This window comes from Rhincodon typus, chromosome 28, assembly GCF_021869965.1.
Source record: "Rhincodon typus isolate 14 chromosome 28, sRhiTyp1.1, whole genome shotgun sequence".
In the NCBI taxonomy this organism is placed as follows: Eukaryota; Metazoa; Chordata; class Chondrichthyes; order Orectolobiformes; family Rhincodontidae; genus Rhincodon; species Rhincodon typus.
In genome coordinates, this window is record NC_063359.1 from 29805737 (window position 1) to 29830585 (window position 24849).

General features: G+C 43.8%; 1 protein-coding gene across 1 annotated transcript in view; it reads right to left on the reverse strand.

The window, feature by feature from the left end:
* stom (stomatin) overlaps window positions 1-24849 on the reverse strand; it is a 46555-nt gene that overhangs the window by 4707 nt on the left and 16999 nt on the right. Inside the window, exons 4-6 of the mRNA XM_020522271.2 lie at window positions 9925-10007; window positions 9604-9807; window positions 6759-6893 (exon numbers count right to left, since the gene is read on the reverse strand). Coding sequence (XP_020377860.2) covers window positions 6759-6893; window positions 9604-9807; window positions 9925-10007 — 422 coding nt within the window. The remainder of the gene's footprint in view (window positions 1-6758; window positions 6894-9603; window positions 9808-9924; window positions 10008-24849) is intronic.

Genomic DNA, 24849 nt, shown 5'->3' on the forward strand with positions numbered 1-24849 from the left:
CAGTTGGGGGGTGGGTGGAGGTAGTGATGGTGGGGGGAGAGGGGGGTGATAGTGACAGTCGGTGGGGGGAGGCAGTAATGGTCCGGGGAGGCGTGGGGGGTGGAGAAGAAATAGTGATGGCGAGAGGGGGAGGGGAGATAAAGGTGGTGGAGGTGGTCAATGAACAAGAAACAAACCTCAATATGAGATTGCACCCTCGTTGAGAAAAGGTGAGGGGGTTGGGTTGGTACAGATACCGAATCACTAAAGCAGTGGCAATGGTTAAGATGACCATGCAAATGTAAAAACAAACACTGGCTTCATTGCCAGGTGGATAGAACTGAAATGTAGAAAAGTGGTGTTAAACATTGACAAGACCATATAGTGTATCATGAATAGCTTTGACCTTCGTCTTGTACTAAAAGCACATGGACACATTGAAGCGATGCAGAAATGATATATTAAAGAAGGAACGCGTGTTCATGTCACAAGATTGAACCATCTGCCACACATCTTTATTCTAAAGAGAAGGATGGAGGACCTCAGATTTCTGCAGGAGTTGGACAGGGCAGGACCTTACTGAGAACCAGAGTATTCAACCCTGAGAGTGGAGTCACGTTTTGTGGACCCCCTAACACCTTCTATCGGCACCAAAGAGTTGGACAACCTCAAATCACTGGGCAAGGCCCAACCACAGTGACTTCAGCAGGATCCAGTGACCGGAACAGAGTGAGCATCCACGACGCAGGATGGCCCCACCCACACACTCACAGGTGAAGTTGGCACATTCTATACGGTAGTACAGCATGCACTGACGATGCCCAGAGTGGCAGGCACAGGGGGGCAGAGGGTGAGGCAGACGGGAAAGGAGCTTCCTCCTCCTGCCTGTGGAGAGGCTGCTGAAGGCAACTGGAACCTGGATGGGGTGGCAGTGAAGGGAGGGGATGGATGGAAAATAGGCGCAGCCCCACCACCTGCCAACATGCCTCTGAACTCCCAGGCAGATGCCTCCCTGGGTGGCACAGTGACATGGGGAGGGCATGGCGAAGGAGCAACGGCAGGGAGGCACAACTGGGGACAGGTCATTTATACGAATGACACCAACCAGTCCTTTTTTTAATTCTCTCGTGGGACGTGGGTGTTGCTGGCTGGGCCCAGAATTTATTGCCCGTCCCTAGTTGCCCTTGAGAAGGTGGCAGTGAGCCGCCTTCTTGGAGTGCTGATGTCCATGTGCTGTAGGTTGACCCACAATGCCTTTAGGGAGGGAATTGCAGGATTTTGACACAGCGACAGTGAAGGAATGGCGATATATTTCTAAGTCAGGATGTTGATTGGCTTGGAGGGGAACTTGCAGGGGGTGGTATTCTCATATGTCTGCTGCCCTTGTCCTTCTCGATGGAAGTGGTCATGGATTTGGAAGGTGCTGTCTAAGCATCTTTGGCGAATTTCTGCAGTTCATTTGATATGATTTTAGCTGTGGTTCAGTTAGTAGCTTCAGGCGAGGTGGTATTATCACTGGACTGTTAATCCAGAGACTCGGATAATGTTATGATGAGCTGTGTTCGAATCTCACCACAGCAGGTGGTGGAATTTAAATTCAATAAATATCTGGAATCTAATGACGACCATGGATCCATTGTTGATTGTCGGGAAAAACCCATCTGGCTCACTATTGTCCTTTAGGGAAGGAAACTGCCATCCTTCCCTGCTCCAGCTACATGTGACTCCAGACCCACAGCAATGTGTGGTTGACTCTAATTGCCCTCTGGGCAATTAGGGATGGGCAATAAATGCTGCCTAGCCAGTGACACCCTCATCCCGTGAATGAATTTAAAAAAAAATTGCAGCTTCACATCCCATGAGCAAATCAGTTATCAGTCCAGGAGATGGACAGCGTGCTGTATGGCACCATCCAACCTCAATACTACACCTCCTGAAGCAAACACTCTACTCAGAATTTAGTTGTACAGGAGACTCAAGAGGACACTGGAAGCACTTTGAGGATGTTTCTTGTTCCCACTAAGTCCCCTGGCTTACAATCAACCAAAATGCAGCTGGTTCATTTGGGAAGCCACCAAATACAATGAAAAGCTTCGCGAGGACCACCGAGAGGTAACATCGAAACACTGGAGAAAATATGCAGCCTGCTAAACGACATTTAAGGGAAAGCTCAATAAATGTACAAGAGAGGTGTGCAAGTGGAGTTGAATGAAGAACAGAGGATTGTGTGAAAATGTGAATGCTGGCGTGGACCTGCTGGGCAAACATCCCGGTTCTGTCCCGTTAACGCCATGTCCTACTTCAGAATGGGCCTGCTTTCTATCAGCTGTTATACAAGAACATAAGAAATAGGAGCAGGAGTAGGCCATTTGCCCTGTCGAGCCTGTTCCGCCATTCAATAAGATCATGGCTGATCTTTATGTGGACTCAGCTCCATTTGCCTGCCCGCTCACCATAACCTTTAATTCCTTTCCTGTTCAAAAGTCGATCTTTGCCTTAAAAACATTCAACAAGGTAGCTTCAACTACTTCATTGGGCAGGGAATTCCACAGATTCACAACCGTTTGGGTGAAGAAGTTCCTCCTCAACTCAGTCCTAAATCTGTTCCCTCTTATTTTGAGGCTATGCCCCCAAGTTCCAGTTTCTGCCAGTGGAAACAACCTCCCTGCTTCTATCTTACCTATTCCCTTCATAATTTTATATGTTTCTATATGTTCTGGGCCACCTCAGCTTGCAACATGTCAAAAAAAGTCCACACCATTTCTCATTATTTAAAGATTCTGCATCCACTGCCTTTTGAGGAAGGGAATTCCAAAGACAACGCTCTGCACTGTTAGGCCAACATACCTCCCCAAAAAACATTTATAGATCATTCAACTCATTTGCTCTGTCTACATATAGTAATTACACTGGTAAAAAGAATAACATTGGATTAAGCTGTACCGAAGATACAAGAAAGTGCAAGAGAAACACATGCCCTCCCCACAAACCCCACTGTTACATCAAACGCCTCAGATGCTGAAAGTGCTACAACATCAAAACCAAACATTGCGACACTTCCTCCATTTATAGGATTTAAAAATTCCTCGTTCTCCATTCAGAGGTCAAAGTGCTCCTCACCTGACTAGCAGATACATTTTTGTCTTAGTTACCAGAAAAAAACCCTCACATTTCTATCATGCTATTCACTGCCTTTGTGTCTCAGAGTACTGTCAGTTATGTACTTGCAAAGAGCAGTCATTGTTTTACCAGAGGAAACACAGCAAGCTCCCACAACCGGCAGTGTGATAATTTGTGTTGCAATGTTCCTTGATGTATCATTATTGTTCAGGACTCTGGGGTAACTTCCCTCAGCTTCAGAATAGTACCATGGAATCATTTACATCCACTTGAGAGAATAACTGGGGTCTAGGTTTGGATGGCAACTCCAACAGTGTAGCACTCCATCAGTAGTGCACTGGAGTGTTGAGCCAGTTTTGTGCATTCAAGCCTCTGGACTGGAACTTGAACTCACACCCTTTGTACTTGGACATGAAGTGCTCCTGAAGGAACATACACACACCACGTTCAGACCTTGGCAGTCGTACCTTTGGTCACCTTCCCACATCCTTCTCCCAGTATCCAAAACATTTTTGAGAATTAAAATTCATTGAGATTTTCTAAACTTCATTTATGGGATGTAGGTGTCGCTGGCTAGACCAATATTAATTGCCCATCCCCAAATGTCCAGTCAGCCACACTGCTGTGGGTCTGGAGTCACATACAGGCCAGAACAGGTAAGAGATGCAGTTTCCTTCCCTAAAGGACATGAGTGAATCAGATGGGTTTTAAAACAACAATTTGACAGTGGTTACCTAGTCACCAATCAGCCAGCTTTTAATTTCAGATGTTTACTGAATTTAAATGTCACCGTCTGCTAAGGTGGAATTGAACCCACGAACCCACAACATTTAGTTCTGGATCTTGTGACATTACCACTACCCTGGTTTGAGACATGATATACTCAAAGCGTAACACCCAGAGGAGGGACAGGTGACTGCAGGCCACCTGCAGCAGCATGTGGTTTAGCTGGAACTTTGTCTTTTCTCACCTAGCACTTTTGGTGTTTTATTTAGCGTGCAAGTCGGTGTTTGTGGTTATCTATTTATATCCGGCAAGATGCTAGAACGAGTAGAGACATCTTCACTAATTGTAAACACTGCATCAATAAAGGCACATGCCTCCCTAATTCAGATACAGCTTATTAACCAGGTTTGATTCGCTGTCTTTATGTGAAAGCTCCAATTAATTGCACTTCATGGGTTGAAACATAATCTACCAAATTCAGACTTGGAAACCAGAAAATCAAATTTTTTTATGATTGTGACATCAAATATATAGAAGGTTACAAGTGCAGGATTCAGTACAACAGTTCTTGCTATTTGTGGTATATAGAAACGAGGAATTGAGACTGCTCTGTCATTCACTATGATCATGGCTAATCATCTAAATTAGTCCCCTGTGCCTACTTTTTCCCCATTCTCTTTGATGCCTTTAGCTTCAAGGGTTTCTATGAGAGCTTCCCTCATTCTTCTAAACCCCAGTGATATAATCAAGTTATTTAGACTTGCATGTAGGGGGCGTGATTAAGAAGTTTTCAGATGATGTCACGTGGTTGATATGGTGGAAGGAAGTTATAGACTTGGCTGCACTGGATTGCTGGACAGAAAAATAGTAAGTAGAATTCAATCTGCAGAAGTGTTTATCTATAATTTGTTCATGGGATGCGGGTATTGCTGGCTAGGTCAACATTTATTGCCCATTTCTTATTGGCCAGAGGGCAGTTAAGAGTCAGCCACATTGCTGTGGGTGTGGAGTCACCTGTACTCTAGACCAAGTGATGACAGCAGGCTTCCTTCCCTAAAAGGATCACTGGTGTTCTAGATGGTTAGTTAAGGACAATCAGCACTGGTCACACGTTTTTCCATCGGATCAGCTTTTGGATTACTGCAGTGAGACTTGAACTCAAACCCCCTCCATTAGGTTAGCGTTCTGGATACGTAGTCCAGTGACGCTACCACTTTGTCACTGCCCACACTCTTCCCCACCTATCTAGGGCAGCAGCGCATCTGGGTGCCAAAATAAGGCAAAAGGGAATACACAATAAATAACAGGATTGACAGGTGAGGTGGAATAGAGGGATCTTGACATGTATGTTCACAGATCCACGAGGGGCATGCAGGTCAAGGCAGAGTATGGGATACTCCCTTTTATAAGCCAGGGCCTAGAGTATAGAGCAGGGAGGACATGCTGGATGTGTATAAAACACTAGTTAGACTACAGTTACAGTACTACGTACAGTCCTTATCACGGTGTGATAGGAAGAAAACGATCACAGAGTGGGTACAGAAGACATTGAAGAGGACATTGCCAGAAGAGGAAAATTTCAAGTGAAGGAGGAAAGAATGGAAAGGCCTGGGGTTCTTTCCTTCGCAATAGAAACAGTGGGGAGATTTAATTCAGCTTACAACGTGACAAGGGTGGAAACCAATTTCTCTTGGCAAACTGTCAATAACCACACAGCAGAGAATATAAAGGTGTCGCGGGAAATGGAGGAGTAATCGTTTTCCATGCAAAGGGAGGGAGGATGAGGTAATCACTCCTTGAAAAGAGCAGTAGGTGCAATAACCCCCGCTGCATTTACTGACCCCTTGGATGTGCCCTTTAAGTGCTTCGATCTACAGGACCAAGAGTTGGATACTTGTGTTAGACACGGCAGGCCAATTTTCACCAAGGGCATAATAATGGGACAAATGGCCTCTTTCTGTACTGTAACCTTTTCCCATGAAACCAATATTTAATTATTTACCTTTTTTTTCCTATTCTGCACATAATCTATTGTAGAACAACAACTCCTTTGGGCAAATATTTTATCGTACAAATGTTTAGAGTTTTGAGACTGGATCATTGCTAAGATCCACCTTGGTTATGAGCTGCAGCAGAGTGTTTATTCCTGCCAAGCCATCGCAGTCTTTTGTGCAAAACATTGACAGTCCCAGGACCTATTAGCCCTGAACAAAGTCTAAAATACACTGGTGACTAAAGGAGGAGATCTCACCCAGCTCCACAGGCAGCAAGAAAATGCAAACACTCGTGTTAATTTTAACAAGTCAAAACATCAGCACTAACTCCACGCTAACTAATGATTTGGGACAACAACAGACCAGCTAATATAGACTGAAGATAGCCCGAGTCAATACAGATACATGATAGTCCTATCAAGTAACCTTGGTGTTAAAGCATTGCCCATCAAAATAGATTTGCTGATCGCATGAAGACAACTGGATATCCAAATACAGTATTTGTTATGCAGCAGCATTTATAGCAAGAGAAAGGTTTACTGCCACAATCCATGATGCAACTAATCACATCTCACAATTTAGGTGGAAAGAATCTGTCAGTTTAGGGATTGGGGATGGGCAATAAACGCTGCCTGGCCAGTGACGCCCTCATCCCGTGAATGAATAAAAAAAAAAATTCAGTTCTCTTATGCTGGTCAGTGCCAGTGCCCATTTACCATCCAACATTTATTGCACTTACTTACATCAGTGGGAGAAATAATATGGGACTAAGGTTTCAAAGCTGTGGTGGACTGGAAAGGGTCTTTAACGAAAGTGGACATGACCTCACCAAATGCAGAGGACTCATTTGAAACAAAAGAGCCAAGTTAAAAATAAAAGGAACCCCTCAGTATTTCACCACCTTGGTTCTGCCTGAGCATTTGCTCTGGTTGTGCTTACCTTGGCTCTAGCCTCCCTCGATGCTTCAGCCTCAGCTGCCATTGCTCTCTGCAGTTGGACAGGTAGCTTCACATCTTTGATCTCCACACGCTCAACCTTAATGCCCCATTCATCCGTTGCAACATCAAGTGTTGTCTGAGAAAATGAGTTACAAGAAAAAGTGAGTTTCCTGATACATAAGGTCCAAACCTTCACTCTCTCCACTGCTCCCCTCCAAACTTAGGGGGCAGAGCAAATAAAGTTGCATATTTTCAAAAACATTGCCATGTTCTTCCTGATTAGGCATGTCAAGGGAGAAGAAAAGAAGAATCATAAAATAAAATAACTCAACGTAACTGACTCCTTTTGAACGACAAATTACACACGAGGACCGCGTGTGAAGGATACTGAAAGAATCACGCATTCATTGACTGTAAACACAGAAGACAGTAGGAAAAAGCAAGATCTCCCCATCTAAAAGGTTAATGTTTGAGTGTAGTTCCTTGACCTAAACACAAGCCGAAGAATCTTGAGCTTTGGTCAATTTTCCTTAGTGCCAATTGCTGGCCGTGCTATTTATAAGTTTTGAAGGAAACAGAAATGATTGAAGACTTACAGATTGAAGAAAGACAACAGAAATAAAGGGAGGATAATTGCAGCTATGAATATCAATAAATGATGAAGCAATGGAAAACACAGCAGCTTATCTGGAGAATGCAACTGACCTAGCATTAAGATTCTGAAGGCTATTTGCACAATGCAAATGGCAGGCCCAATCTTGAAATATTCTAACCATAACCAATAAAGTCTTAACAGTTCAACGATCAGGATCAAATTGCATTACAAAACTTCTGAGAGTCATAATTTTCCGCTGCAGAAAGTACTTGTGTAGCTGCTCGATAGAAGCTCAAATCACATGGCTCTGTTCTTTCAGGAGCAGTGTCTCAGCTTTACAACAAATATGTTAATGACATGGATAAAGAGAGGGAGCGAGTGACAGACAGAGAGTTGGAATATGTGACACTGGATCTGCATCAAGTTAGATTGGGAACTGAAAACACCAAAAGACACAAACAGTGCGAGTGGGCAAAACTATGGCAGATGCAGTTCAATGTGATGGGTTACAAGGTGATTCATGCTGGATCAAAAGAGAGCCAAGAGATTTTTTTTGTGAAATGGTGGGAAGCTAGGTGCTGTGCAATGGGGTCTAGATGACCATCACTAAAAGCAAGTCCATTTATAGAAAAAGTCATTTAAAAACATGAAAAAAGAGGTTAGTGAAATACTGGCCTTTATCTCAAGGGTAAATACTGGCCTTTACCTCCTTGGAACTCGAAACCAAGGAAGTGGTGCTCCAATTGCACAGACCTCATGTGGAGCACTATATTACTCTATACATTCACAGGATGAGAGGGCATCACTAGCTAAGCCAGCATTTATTGCCCACCCCAGAGGGTAGTTAAGAGTCAACCACATTGCTGTGTGTCTGGAGTCAGATGTAGGCCAGACCAGGTAAGGATGGTAGTTTCCTTCCCTAAAGGGCATGAGTGAACCGGATGGGATTTTCCCAACAATCGACGAAGAATTTATGGGGAAAGTGTATCAAGTGATCTGCAGCAGTCTAATTGGTTCAAGTAAAGATATAAATAGTTTAACTGCAGTTTGAGTATAGATCTAAATATTAGAGCAAATTCAAGGGATTAAATGGATACTCCTATTCTGCTCCATTTATCATTGCCATCATTTTGTTGACCCCTTTCCTTATTGAAAATCTCTGAATATTCCAAATTTACATCAGTGAAAACATTCAATTCCTCCCTGACATATAAACAATGACCAGTCTCTCTCACAGTGGGGTATGATTGAAGCTGGTCACACATGAACGCACATCTCCAAAGGCAGGAGATAGGAGACAGTGCTCTAAACTCTAAATGTTCTGTAAATTACACGCAGGCAACTTTTTTGTGGTAGTGTTGGAGGGGGAGATGGATTGTGAACTGAAGACTTGTGAGATGAGTTTAACTAGTGAAGATGAACTTTAAAACAAAGGTTTGAAAATGTTTGGTCACAGCTGGGAACAAAATACACATTGAACCAATTCTTAAGCATCAAGCCAGCCTGTTCAATGTACAGATGTGTGCAAGCATGAGCCAATCCTCACATGATAAGTATTTACTTGTTTGGTACAATTGCATCTGCACTTTGGCACTGCTCAGTACTTGGAACTGATAACTGCCTTCAAGCACAATCAAGGACTAAATAATTAACAGGAGGCTCTGCTACACATTTAAGAAGCTGTCGGAAGGGGATTAAACTGTCCCCCCACCCATACTCCACCACGTTTACCCAAAAGAAATGCACAGAAATGAAACTAAATCTGCAAAAACATACGTGAGTAAGAAGTGGGACGTATTAAATGACGTTAGACGAAGAAAGGTGGAAAGGAGGCTTAAATGGAACATGAATAAGGCCAATTAGGTCAAACAGAATGTACAGGCACACAAAACACATGTGTAACATAAACAGCTGTTGACATTTCTAGGGCCATGAAAACATGCAGAGGATGCACTAAAGCTTGAGACAGTCACCACAAAGGCTTAGTGGAGATAGGTCACTCAGATTCTGGAAACTGCAAATCCTCCAAGGCTACATGTTTGACACAAAAATATGTCACAGTCCATAACTGTATGCGTAGTGAGGGACCTCAAGCTCCACATGGTTTTTATTTCAATAAAAAAAAGGGTCAGGCTTTGCACTTTGTGAAAGCTTGCGCAGCGTTATAAATATTTTTGGAGCAAGTCCCACTTTTTGGGGGAAAACGAAGGTGTAAGGAAAGGCATGAAGTTGAAGGTTATCTTGTGCGCACCTGCATGTTGTGTGCGATTTCCTCACGGTCTGACAGAATCTGAGACAGATTCTTTGTTCCAAGCACATTTCTTAACGTGGTCTGCGCCAACAGTCGGGTAGCAGAGTCTGCATTCGTGATGTTCGCAACAGCAAGGATTGCATTCTGAACACGGTAATAAACAACTCCATCAACGCTGATCGTCACAGAGTCCTTGGTGAGAATCTAGACACAAAGGATTTTTTTAAAAAAAAAAGCACATCAATAAAAGGTATTGGGAAGGGTGTGGAATCTGAAACACCAATGTACCCGGTATAAAACTGAACATTTAAAACATATTACCTCTTGAGGTGGAATGTCAAAGGAAATGGTTCTCATGTCTACTTTAACAAAGGAGTCAGTACAGGGCAAGACAAAAAATAGCCCTACAGTAAAAAGGAAAGGAAATAAATTAGAATAGTCATGGAAACACTGTCAATTAAATGTAATCCAAGTGCCATAATTACTGTAAGTTTCACTGCCTAGGACAGAAGTCCTGAAATTGCTCAAAAGGTGAACATTGTCAAACAATGGTGCATGTTAAAAACATTTTATTCAGATACGTTGCATACTTATTATGGTGACAACCCCTACATTCTTTTAAGAAAAGTACACAACTTAATGCTTGCATTTTAGTTCTAAACAGTTCTGGCAGCTGAGTATGCTCCCAGCGCCAACTGCACTCAACTATTTTTAAAAGCACTAGGAGTTTTCTCCTCCCCCAACACACACAAATACAACAGGGCTATGCAACAGACTGGCTCCGACATGTCACTTAATAGTTCGACAAAACAGCTCAGATAACAGGAGACTGCAGCTCAGACAGTGTGCTGCCCCAATGGGCAAGGTGTTACAGAGTGGGGTCTCCCAGACTCGATATTCAAATCGTCACCGGTTTCATATAAGAAATGTTGGTTTAATTGATAACTTTTTAAGTTACAAGTGCAAAAATATTTACCATTCCCCTTGGAGCAAAGGGGACTGAGGGAAGATCTGATAAAGGCGTACAGCATTGTGACAGGTTTAGATAAAAAGAACAGCTACACACTGCGCACTAGCTGATTGCATAAGGACTATAGAGCCCATATTTACAGAGATGAACGGGAGGATAATTTTATTCTGGACTGTAAAACAAAGACGTTAAGACAGAAAGAGCAGGAGCAGGTCAGTCAGCCTCTCGACTCTGCTCCTATTTTTGATAAGACCTCAATAATTCCCAAAAGGATTTGGAGGTGTACCTAAGGGCAATAAATGTGCAGGGCTACATGAGGGAATGGGACTGCCAGCTTGCTTTGCGGGATGCCAGAATACACTCAGTGGGCTGAGTGGCCTCATTCTGCATCATAAATTACGCTCGCTGTGAAATTTAAGTGCCTCTATGCACAAAGGGTCAGAACACTATTCCACAAACAGACAGCTGATGTTAGATCATTTGTATATTTTAAACCAGAGGTTGTCAGATTTCTGTTAACTAAAATGATTAAGAGTTAAGGAGCAAGGGCAGACAGATGAAGTCAGGCCAAAGGTCAGATAGGATTTCACTGAATGACCTGCTTGCCCCAGATCCACTTCCATTCTGGAAGTTACTACTGAATCTCCTTTCACCAACCCTCCCCCCAGACAGGACAGCGTTCATTACACAGCTTTCTAAAATCACCTTATTCTCTCTCTTTCTCCCCTGCTCCCTCTCCCCCAAAGTAATAACATGGTTGTTTGCAACTGGTCATGATCTTAAAGGACATCTTATTCCATTTATCTACCTTTAGATACTTCAAATGTGTCTCATGTTTGAAAAGCAACGAGCCTGGAGGCAAATACTTGGCTTGATATATTCAGCATGTTCCTTCTTGCTCAATTTCAAGTGCACATCCTTTATTTACATAGTCCTCAGAGTCCTCTAGGCAGTGCTTTTACTTAGATAACAGTTGTGTGTGTGTGTGAGTGAGAGAGACAGAGTGAGAGAGAGAGAAAGAGCACATGAGTGTATGAGTTTGTGTATGTATGTTAGAGTGAGAGTGTGGTAGAGGTAGAGAGATTGAACAAGAAAGGCTGAAGCCTCACATGTCCCCTTGCCTCGTAGCTTGTCCCTTATGGTTGATGAAGGAAGGGAAAGAAAGAGGTACGTCTAGTTTGAATTGTTTGTTCATTTTCACCATGGCCTCTTGTGGTTGTTGGCATCACGTTGCTGTGTTAGTCAGAATAAAGGCCGTAAAAAGGATATATCCCCCTCCATGATAAACAGGACATGATGCTCCTACACACAAGTTATCCGATGGAAGGGAATATTTCCCATTCAAATGGAGGGGTGCCTATGAGATCAGAATCTCTGACATCTTACTCCCATAGTTCAGAGCCTTCTCCAAACTACAAGGCAGAGTCACCTTGTCATTCCTGCATCGCCCAATACATCCCACACATCCATCCCAAAGTGAAAGACTCAGTGAAAATTCCTCCCTTTTACTTTTGGCTTAAGAGTCAAATCCACGCTGACCTGACAAAGACAGTGAGGTGGGAGGAAGATGGTGAACAGAACAAAGTTTCTGTTTTAGTTTCACAAGCACAAAGAAGTCAGGACAATGCTGTCTTAAAACGAGGAACTGGGAAAGACGAAAGCTGCTAAAAACAAAGGCATCCAGCGATTTGAAAGTGGTGTGATAGAATGGTTTCTTGGCTTCACTGCACACTTTCTGACGAGAATTCATTCTCGACAGTTGCTTGAAAAGGCAAAAGGATTTGAAAGTCTGGATGTTCACTGAAGATGGAGCAGAACACGGTCTTGCTAAGTCCGGATAATTCAGGAATAGAATCTGGATACAGCTTGTTTGCATCATGAAGTTTTCTAAAGGGAATTCATCCACCTACACTAATCTGATTAGGGTCCATTTAACAAGCCCCAATGAACTTAGTCTAATCGTGTCATGACAGGCAACTGGGATCAGAAAATTAGCCAATCTCTTCCAGTTCTCCTGGTGTCCTTTTCATCTCCTCAGCCTCAGTGCAGGGGTCAGTCCAACTTTCAACACACATTTACTCCTCTCCCTTAACATTCAGCCCACAATGGGTTAACCAAGAATGGGTTAAAAAGGTGTATATTGTACCCTGCAGAGAGAGATATCAATGACAACCTGGGCTAGCTCCCAGAAGGCACTCACAGCAGTGAGTCAAATCAGGGATACTGTACAATCTGATACAGTTTAAAACAAAACAAGAAAAAATAAAGATAACAAGGTGTAGAGCTGGATGAACACAGCAGGCCAAGCAGCATCAGAAGAGCAGGAAAGCTGACATTTTGGGCCTAGACCCTTCTTCAGAAATGGGCCCATCTCTTGGCCTGCTGTGTTCATCCAGCTCTACACCTTGTTATCTCAGATTCTCCAGCATCTGCAGTTCCTACTATCTAAGAAAAAACAAACTCTCTCTCTAGCTTTCATGCCACATGAGTACTATGTACAGTGGGTCCACCTGCTCCATGAGAGACAGAGAGTAGAAAAACTCCACGAGAGGCTTAGCTGTCCAAGATTATTGCAATATTCTAATAGTGACACCTTGTTCTATCAATAATATTTACAAAACAGGCTCAGTTCAGAACAACGATTAAAGCTGCCTTTTCACAGCCAAAACTGACTTGGAGCCAAGGACAGACTGAATCTCTGAGGGTGACAAGTTTTAGAGGGGCGTAGTTTTAAAGTAGGGAGCAGGTTGAGAGGGGGATTTGAGGAAACATTTTTTTCACCCAGATGGTGGGGGCTATCTGGAACTGTCATGTAGAGGCAGGAACTGTCAAGACATTTCAGAATTATTTGGATGAGGGCTTGAAACATGCAGAATGCAGGGGTACGGTCCAAATGCTGGAAAATGGGATCAAAATGGACAGCTGCTCGATGACTGGCACAGACACAACGGGCCGAAGGGTCTTTTTGCATATTGTGAAAAACTGACTCTTGTGTTACTAACCATCAGGAATGCATATCCATTTACAACAAAGCCTGGTGATAAAAGCATCCCTTCTCAGTTAGAAAGACATCACTCGGGACCATTCAGCCACCCATTGGGTCTGCACCAGTTTGTTCATTCCCACCCCTCAGCTTTATCCACATAGTTCTGCAAATTGGATTTGTTTAGGAGTCCATCGAAATTCGTCTAGAAATCATTGCTGCCCGCACTGTCACCATTCTCACAGGCAGCGGCTTCCAGGTCATTATCACTGCCTTCTCACCAACCTTGCCTCAAATCGCCATTAAAATGTTTTAACCTCCACAGAACGGAGTGATTTGGCAATGGACTATTAGCAACGCAGCCTCTGGGTGCAGCTGGCAAACCCAAGCAGATTAGCACACTTGGGCTTCTGCTTCATCAACAGTACAACATTTGAATTGAGGGAATCTCAGATAAATGCTCGATAGTACAACGTTATTGCATAGGAATTGAAAGAACTGTGGATGCTGGAAATTGGAAACAAAAGCAGAAATTGCATGAAAGGTTCAGCAGGTCTGGCAACATCCGTGAAGAGTTAACGTTTCGGTTCCGATTTCTCTCCACAGATGCTGCCAGACCTGCTGTGCCTTTCAAACATATCGATTAAGGACGACACGTTTACTAACAAATGGTCTGCGCTGCAATCCCAAAAGGCTACTGTAATTCTCTCAAGAACAACAACTTGGGTGTGGTGAGATGGACCCTCTGCAAACAAGACATTTGTTAGATCTCAGCTGGAGTATCGTATACAGTGTGGGTGCCTCATTATACGAAGGATGTGGATGCATAGGAGAGAGAGTTCAGATGTGATTTACGAGCACGGTTCCCAGAATGAGTTACTTCAGTCATGAGGACAGACTGAAGACTTTGGGACCATTTTCCTTAGAGAGAAGGTAGCTAAGACGAGATGCGATAGATCAAAATTATAAGCAGGCTGGATAAAAGAAAGAGAGACCATGGGTGAACAAATCAAGGTGATGTGAGAAAAGTCATTCACACAGTGAGTAGTTAAGGTCTGGAATACACTGCTTCGAAATGCAGTAAAGGCAGGTTCAATTGAGGCATCAAATAGGGTACAGAATGATTATTCAGCTCCATAGTGACTCAGTGGTTAGCACTGCTGCCTCACAGCGCCAGGGACCTGGGTTCGATTCCACCCTCCGGCAACTGTCGTGTGGAGTTTGCACATTCTCCCCATGTCCGTGTGGGTTTCCTCCCAAAAGCCAAAGATGTGCCATAGGTGGATTGGCTATGCTAAATTGTCCCATATTGTCCAGGATGCGTAGCTTAGGTGGGTTAAGCATGGGAAATGCAGGGTTATAGTGTAGGGGTGTGGTCTGGGTGGGATGCTCTTCGGAGGGTCAGTATGAACTCGATGGGCCAAATAGCCTGTGTCCATGGCATAGGGATTCTATGAGTTAATGAGATGGTGCGCAGGGAAAAGGCAGGAGATCGGCACTGGATAACAGAAATGGTGCAGGCACAACAGGCTCCTTCCGCACCATAACAAATCTGAGGTTCTGTGCGTTTTAAAAACGCTGCTCAATTCATTCACATATCCTCCCCATTCAAAACCAAAACCAGCTTACACCCAAACTATTACCCAGTCGTACAGCTCCTGGCATACTTTAGAAAAGTCATCATGAGAGGGAGGGAGACAAAGATAGCGAGATTCATTTTGTAAACACCCTGTTACATAATCCTCAAGTTCATTTAATAGAATTGGAAGCAGGTGTCATTGTCTTTTTTAACCTAAAACTGTCAAAGATTTTCTCCACCCTCCTCAGACACAGGTTAAAGAGAAACAAGTTTGTTTTGTTGCTGTGTGCAGCGTAACCTGTTTTACTGCCTGGATCAAACAGTGAGCTTGAATGAGACAGCATAAAACACACAGAGGAAACCCACTCACAATGATTCCCATGGAGCAGCTCAGTTGGGAAACAAGTGCTGGTCAGAGGGTCTGAGTTTACTCAAACAGAGGTCATTAAACACTTGGGAACAATTTGCTGCCGTTAGATGGAGGCGAATCTGACTGGAGTTGAATTTTGGTCGGGGGTGGGTAGCAGCCTGTGAGGGGGGAGATGGAGTAAAGGTAGTGTCACTGGGATGCTGAGCCTAATGCTCCAGGGTCACTAGTTCAAATCGCACCACAGCAACCGCTAGAATATTAATTCGATCAATTAAAATCAGGAATGGATAGCAAGCCTCGGTGAGAGTAGCCACAAAGCTGGAAAGCGTCACAAAAATCCATGAGATTCACTAATGCTTTTTTTTAAGGGAAGGAAATCGGATATCCTTGCGTGGTCTGGCTTACATTTGGGAGGCTATTCTCTATTTACCCCATCACAGGAGGTGCCAGGCACTGCCCCCACTTCACATCACATTTTAAAGATGTACGCACACTCTCTCGCTCACCGACTCTCACACACATACACACCCCTCCCTTTAGGCAAATAAAGGAAAAAAAAAAATCACAGATGGGAGCCACAGAATCTCGCTCTGGTCCAAGAGGAGGTTTTTTTTTCCAGCAATATTAAAACTTCCCACACATCTGTTAATGAAACTGAAGCATTTGGGGGTAATCCATGATAACTTTGTAGCTGTGGAAGTTCACCCCCATTCATTGTTGTGGTCACTGACGTTTGCTCCCTAACCTACAGGGGGCACTCTGCCATGGGGCAGCTCTCAGCACTGGTCTCACCACGGACAACCCCCAGATACAGAGTCGAGCATAAGCAAGGAGTTGCTGGAAAGCCTTGCTCAACTGTCAGGCCACCAACTGGCTGGGTCTGCTGTTATGGATTAGGGTCAGGTTCAGCATTTCAGCTATGAGCTGATGTGCCTGTCTGTTACTGATCCTGGTTAAATCTGTGTTGGCCATGGACAGCATGTACCCAGGTCAGGGCCCAAAGCCACAAGTTCAGTTCTCAGCTTTGCTCCTTTTCCTCTCCCAGTTTACACTTTGGGAGAAAGGCCTTTGATCTCCGAGCCTCCCAGCTCCAGGCTTCCATCCCACGTTGCCCAAATAGACCCCACTCACCCACCACTCCTCACCCACCCTTGCTTCACTACTTCTCTGGTCTGTCAGGCCTCACAACACTGACCCACAACAACTCAAGGTACTCGATTTGTGAGGCTCCTTCTCTTGCAATGCTCACCCTCTGCCTAGATTCCAAACCATGATTAAAGCAACTTCCTGGTTTATTCTCGACCGCTCCTGCACGCTCGCTTCGCAAAGACCAGCACAGCAGCTGATGCTGTTTAAATGCCGTTAACAAAAGCTCATCTCAGTATGACTCCATTTGTGCAAAAATCAACCTGGCTGACAAATGGAAATCTGCCAACCTCAAGTGGCCTGGCCTACCTATGACACCAGGTGTAAAGCAAAGTGGCTGACTATTAAGTGCCCTCTAAAAAGGATTCGCAAGCCTCTCAGATTCAGGGGTAATTAGGGCCAGGCAACAAATCCTGACCTTGGCAGAGACAAGGTGATGGCGTACGTGAAAGGCATTGAAGTATTCTATCAGCCATGATTGTACTGAATGGCAGGGCAGGTTCAATGGGCTGAATGGCCTACTGTTCCTATGAGATACCCATGTTCCACAAAAGAATAAAAGATGATTAAAATAATTCTTCTCGATACATTATTTTCCCCCCATTTTGCTATGCATCTTGAGCAACTAATTGAATAGAACGGAGCAGTGCAAAGATTAAGTGGATTAGAAAGATAGGGAGAGAATTTTTAAACACGAGTCACATTGCAAGGAATATTGCATAAACATGGTGTCACATCTTGTTTATTCTTTTAGCGCTATATTAAAGGTGCATTATGAAGACATGGTCAATTAATCCTGCCTTATCTAACTCACAGTGCAGGAGCTAAACCATTAACCTCTTGCTGGATTATAAACACGAGAGTTTAACGGTGTCTAGCAAGTTGCAGTCATAGAATTGCAAATGATTGGGGGATAAAACGGTGACAAACAATTTGTTGTTGGTAAGAGAGATTTTTGTTAGATGGGGGTAAGTCAAAGAATTTGTTGCATTTCCTGGAATTTGCTACATGACGCACACCCAAAATTGAAACTTTATTTTTCTTTCAAATCAACCTGCTGAACATTTCCCAGTTTTGTTTTATTATTTCTAAAGGAAGGTTTCAGCGTTAAGCAGTCAGCTGAATGCTAACAAAGCACAGGTTGCACAACGACAAGTGCATGGCACAGGTCGGCAAACAGATGGCTGGCCAAAGAAGGTCAAATCAGCACTGCCTGTCTCCTGCTGTGGCTGAACCTTAGCTCTGTGGTAGACCAGAAAGACAAGTTTACATTCACTAATTTTCTTTCTCTCTCTGTCTCTCGCACTCAACCTCGCGCCCAATATAAATATGAAGTTCTACACTTTGATGCGAAAAACACAAAGGCAGGGTTTTATTTAAGTGCTGATATATTGGGAAATGTGGATGCACAAAAGGATTTGGATGTCCTCATCCACCGGACAATTAAACAGGCAGGTGCAATGGGCAAATAGGAAAGCAAATAGTATATTGATGAAGAGGTGCCAGTGATGGACTGTAGTGGACAAAGTCAGAAGACACACGACACCAGGTTAGAGTCCCAACAGGTTTATTTAAAATCACAAGCTTTCGGAGCGCTGCTCCTTCGTCAGGCTGTGATTTTAAATAAACCTGTTGGACTATAACCTGGTGTCATGTGGCTTCTGAAATAGTATATTGGCCTTCATTGCAATGCAATTGGAGTTCAGAAATAGGGATGTCTTACTGCAGTTTTACAGGGCCTTGGTGAGACTGTACCTGGAGTACTGTGTGCAGTTTTAGCCTCTCTACCTAAGAAAGGATGTATTTGCTGTAGAGGGAGTGCAGGAGAGATTTTCTAAGCCAATACCAGAGATGGCAGGAATGTCTTATGAGGAGAGACTGGTTCAACTGGGCCTACAGTTTAGGAAAATGAGAGGGGATCTGATCGAATTTTATTCATTTCAAACCGAGCTACGACAGACTAGATACAGAAAGATGTTTTTCCTGGTTGGGGCAGTCTAGAAGTAGAGAACAAAGTCTCAGGATAACAGATATACCACTTAGCACTGAGATGAAGAAAGGGTAGTGAATCTGTGGAATTCACTAAGACAAAGGCCAGGTGACTGTATATATTCAAGGAGGAGACAGAGAAATGTTTGGCTATTAAAGCCACCAGTGGGTATGGGGTAAAAATCAGATATTTGGTGTTAAGGTAGAGGATCAGCCATAGAATCCCTACACCGTGGAAACAGGCCCTTTGGCCCAACAAGTCCACAGAGTCCAACCCTCAGAGCATCCTGCCCAGACCCATCCCCCTGTAATCCACATATCCCTGAACACTACGGGCAACTTAGCATGGCCAATCCACCTAGCCTGCACATCTTTGGACTGTGGGAGGAAACCGGAGCACCCAGAGGAAACCCACACCAGACACGGGGAGAATGTGCAAACTCCACACAGACAATTGCCCGAGGGTAGAATCAAACCCGGGTCCTTGGTGCTGTGAGATAGCAGTGCTAACCACTGAGCCACCATGTCACGATCATATTTAATGGCAGAACAGGCTGAAAGGGCCAAATGGCCTACTCCTGGTCTCAGTTAATGCAAGAAATGTAGCAATTGGAAAGACCAGACCAATAGTCATTTTGCAACGATAACAGATATCTCGGTTGTCTATTTTAAAGGCGCTGAGTGGAAAGAGTTGGCAGATGTGAAAAAAAGGTAAATGCCCAAGAGTGATGTACACAATCGCCCGGGTACACGGGATTCTACAATGGCCTAGGCTTTGTTTTCGCATCCTCCAGAATCTCAGCTTCACTCCCTCGGTTGCAAGTCCAAACTTGTCCAATAGTTGCATAACATCACACACCAAGTGGCAGCAATGCCGACCCTAGTTAAAAATAACCGCAACAGCTGGTGCTAAACCAACTCTGACAGGCCACAGAGAGAAAACCAAGGAGCTTCGGTGAGCTCATGATCTTGCACAAAGACACCTCTTTACTCAAAGAGTGGGCGCAAATGTGTGATTATGCTCCCACAGGGAGAGGCGGAAGCCAGCTGTAAAGATGTATTGAAAACAGGAAGTTGAACCAAACATTTGAAAGGAGGAGGAGGAGGAACAGACCATTGTGACAGTAGGTTTACAGGAGACTCAAATGGACTGCATACACCAGTATAGACTTGTTGGGCTGAACGGCCTGTTTGCAAGCCCTGTATTATATGTAATGAAGTCTACATGAAGGCAATCTGCAAATACTTGTTATTTAAAACCTATGCTGTACTAGTCACAAAGGATTTTCTTTTGCCCATTTACAGGAATGCGAGCACCTAAACCACTATACATTGCCACCTTCAGGGTCAACCACGTTTCTGTGGATCTGAAGTCAATTATAGGCAAGGGTAAAGGACAGCAGATTGGCTTCCCTTAAGAACATTGGTGAACCAGATGGCTTTTTTCCTCCAAGCATGTCACTGGCATCATTGGGCTCTTCATTCCAGACTTTTACTGAATTGAAATCAACCCCACCATGGCAGGATTTGAACCCAGGTCCCCAGATTATGACTTGGGTTTCCAACATCAATAGTCTGAGCGATCATATCACTGGGCCACTGCCTCCTCATCTGCCTGAACTGGTCTGCAATATGTTCAACTGTTACAGGATATAATGGAAAGTTTCCCCTCTCACACAGAAATCTTTGATCTCACAAGGAATAATGGGATTTGCAGTAAAAAAAAAATTAGCCTCAGATGTATACTTTATACTCAACACTACCAGAGCCAAAAGAACTAAAGTGGGGTTTTCCAAGCAGACTCCTTAAAATACAATGAGCAGGGGGAGAAAATGACCAACTTTAATATCAAAAGTAAGGATCAGCTGCTGGGAACTGTCAGCAACCTACTTTCTTTCCGAAGTGCAGTCAAGGAACAGTGCTCTACTTGTAAAATTGGACACAAATTCCACGTCTTATTTTGATGATTGTATTGATTTGTAGAGCAGGCATAAATTAATTTTGATTTTTCTTTGTCTAAAAATGAAAATATTTCTCTGCCCTCAAAAGGAATGAAACAGTTTTTAGCCTGGTATCAGCAAGGAGGTCAGGTATAATGTGGTTAGAATCAAGCGGAGGTTGATTGTCAGTCCCAACCATAGAGAAATATCACTTCCTGCCTCACTGCGATAATTCACATTAACCACACGACTCAGCTTTGAGCTAGGCTGAAGATTTAGCATCAGGGTTGCGCCATGCTTTGCTGTTGACTGGCAGCTGGGCAAACAATGCCCCTGAACTGTTACCATTGTAGGAGAATCTTTACAACATGTGGTAAACTTGCTTTTTGAGCCCAAATTTACTCAGTCCCATCACTGACGGTCTGAAATCTGGATCATACTAATGCTCAAGGCATTGGCAACGCATATTTTGTTTTGAAGTATTTTAAGGGACAGACGCTGCTTACGATGTGACTCATGTTGGCTCCTACAGACTCTGCACTGGAATGAAGTGAGATGCCAAGGGTTGGGGTGGGGGAGGAGAAGCAAGAAGATAGGGGAGGGAGAACGGGTAGCTTGCTCACAGTTCCACACCAGTTTCCAAAAGAGATTTTAAAAGCATTAACGGGGATTTGCTGCAACTTTTAGCTATTTTATAAAGTTGTTGAACGTGAGGGCACAAATATTTTAACAACTATTTTTAACAAGCACCATTTAAACTGACCAGTAGAGAGTACAGTGCCTGTGCATGTGGGCCAGCTTGAATGTGTGTAAATTCTCTCCAGGTTATTAGACTGAGCTGCAGAATCAGGCTGCACAAGATCATTGGTCCAATCAATTACAGATAGAAGTCAGAGGCTGAATGTAGTCTTAATGCTTTTCACTTTGCCATTGCTATCATAACTGATAACATCTTTCCTTCGGTAAGTCTGACTCTCTCTGCCAAAGGAGGCCTGTCACAATCAGATCTTGCAAGATAAGATTTTGAAACAAAACCAAACAAATGAATAATGGGCCCAGTCATTCCTTTGCCATTTATGGCCAAGTTGCCATTTATTTTCCTCCTATGCAATGCCTACCCTGCCCTCTCTCTTGCTCCTCTCTCTCAATCTTCATAGTTTGCACTATACAGACCCACAGGTGCAGGTCTCCTGAACATACCTTACTCCAAGTGGCCACTCAGCATGCCAGCGTTACCCCAGCAAATGGCAGCACACTATTTGACCGCAGAGGCATCACAGCTGTGTCAGACATAATGGCAAGTTGGTACTTCCCAGCCAGACTCCTCGGACAGGGTTTGGAATCAAGGTGCACCATCTGCGGATAAGATTACCACACACCAGGAATCCTGGCACTAACCCAGGATACTCACTTTGCACAACAGTTACCATCCTGGAGCAGTCCAGTGCTTTTGCCAAAACAAGTTCATTTGTCCAGACTCAGCAAGATTTATTTTTAAGACAGAAGAGGGAGCCTACACCATCACAGAACCAAGTCTCGCCGAAAAATAACCACCACAGATGAGAGGTACAGGAACATAGAGGTAACATTACAGGACCTGTAGTCCAAGCAGCTGAACTAATGATCTAAAGACACATAAGTTCAAACCCCACAACCGAGGGAGTTTAAATTCAATTAAGTTCGAATCTGGAACAAAACGCTATAAGTAAAACTAATAATGTTGTTTAAAAAAAGACCCATCTGTTTCACTAATGTACAGGGAAGGAATCTTCTGCCTTTACCTGGTCTGACCTACATGTAATGCCAGACAGTAACGTGGCTGATTCGGAAACACCCTCTGTAAAGGCGAGAAAGCCAAGCAGTTTTATAATTTTTAAACTTAATGTATTTTTTCCAATCAACCTGTTCAGAGATGCTATTAATCTCTGGAGCAAGTGGGACTTGAACCCATCTCCCAATTCAGGGGCAGGGACACTACCACTTCACCACAGGAGACCTCTCTTATCAACACGCTACAGGGGAACAGAAAAACCCTCTGAGGGGGTACCTGATCCACGTGGACTGTGGTGATTCACAAAAGTGGTTAATGAACACGTTCTCCAGGGCAGTTAGGGATTGGGAATAAACGCTCTCATTTCGAGAATGAACAATAAAAGAATTGCTATTTTAAAAAAGAAAGAAAGCCAGGACCATTATCCACTGTTTCAGCACAGCAGTTAGACAGACAGAGGAAACTGAAGTAAATTAAAATCAATTGCGGGAAAGCAAGTGGGATGAAGCAGCTGCTGGAGCTCAAGATGAATCTCAAGTGCCTGGCGAATCGCCGTTTTCCACTGATTTTCCAATGGTTCTTCAAATATTATTTGCTTTTTGACAGTTAGCACTGAAACCCACTGTCTGTGTTTATCCTGTCGTAGTAAGGAAATTCAGATCATTAAATCAACAAACAGGATGGCATTGTACAGCAGAGCAGGCCTGAGGGGAAAAAAAAAATGGCCTCAACCTGTTCCTAATTAACCTGGGCGTAACACCATTGACTTCTGTACCTTCAGCTGCCTGGGCCACAATCTCTGGAACTCTCTCTCTCCAAACCCCTCCACTCAATTTTACCGACATGCCAGTGAATGCCAAGGGTATTACCCATTTCTGAACTCTTCCTATCAATATCCTGGGGTTCAGCAGTGACCAGCAGCTTAACTGGATGGGTCACAACAGTACTGCCACAGCAGGTCAGAAACTGGGGTATCCTGCAGTAACCAATTCAACACCTGATTCCAAAAGCTTTTTCGCTGTCTCCAAGGCACAAGTCAGGGCTGTGCTGGAATACTCTCAAGTTACCTTGTGGGTGCAGCTCCCAAGCTCAAGAAGCTCAACACCATCCAGGAAAAATAAATCCAATCCTTTTGATTAATTTTATTTTATTCTTAAAAGTGGCCGCACCTATGTCCTGTACAGCTGCAACGTGACGTCCCAGCTCCTATAACGCAATGCACTGACTGATGAAGGCAAGTGTACCAAACACCTTCTTTACTACCCTGTCTACTTCTACTGCACTTTCAAGGAACTATGCACCTGCACCCCTAGATCTCTTTGCGCGGCAACACTCCCCAGAATCCCACTATTAACTGTTTAAGTCCTGTCCTAGTTCGTGTTACCAAAATGCAACACCTCACATTTATCTACATTAAACGCCATCTGCCCGTCCTTAGCCCATTGGCCCATCTGATCAAGGTCTCACTGTACCCTGAAATAACCTTCTCCACTGTCGACTACACCACCTATTTTGGTGTCATCTGCAAACATACAACCACGCCTCACACATTCACATCCAAATCATTTATATAAGTGAAGATAAGCAGTGGACCCAGCAGTGATCCTTGTGGCACACCGCTGGTCACAGGCCTCCAGTCCCAAAAAAATACCCTCTACCACCACCCTTTGTCTCCTACCTTCAAACTAATTTTGTATCCAAATGGCTAGCACCCCTTGGATTCCATGTGATATAACCTTGCTAACCAGTCTACCATGCAGAACCTTGTTGAATACCTTGCTGAAGTCCATATTGACAATATCTATTGTTCTGCCTTCATCAACAGTCTTTGTTACTTCTTCAAAAAGCTCAATCAAGTTAGTGAGATACAATTTCCCACGCACAAAGCCATGTTGACTATCCCTAATCAGTCCTTGCCTTTCCAAATACATGTAAATCATGTCCCTCAGAATCCCCTCCAACAACTTACCCACTACTGGCATCAGGCTCACCGGTCTATAGTTCCCCGGCTTTTCCTTACCATCTTTCTTAAAGAATGGCACCACGTTAGCCACCCTCCAGTCTTCTGGCACCAAACAAGCTGCCAAAGGTGGTGATGAGGCTGGTACAATTACAACATTTAAAAGGAATCTGGATGGGTACATGAATAGGAAGAGTTTAGAGGGATATGGGTCAAATGCTGGCAAATGGAATGAGATCTGTTTAGGATATCTGGTTGGCGCGGATGAGTTGGACCGAAGGGTCTGTTTCTGTGCTGTTTAAGTGTATGACTGGCACCCAATTACCATCTTAATAAATTTTACTCGCTCCATCAATGAATTACAAGATGGAGTGAAGCAACCTTTCAGTGATCCTCCAGCATCAGCTTTCACTGCTGCAATTCTCCCACCTGAAGGAACAAGGATGGCAGGCCAAGGGGGAGAGCAATACCTGCAAGTTCCACTTCAAAGTGCTACACCATCCTGACTTGGCAACATATCGCTGTTTGTTCATTGTCA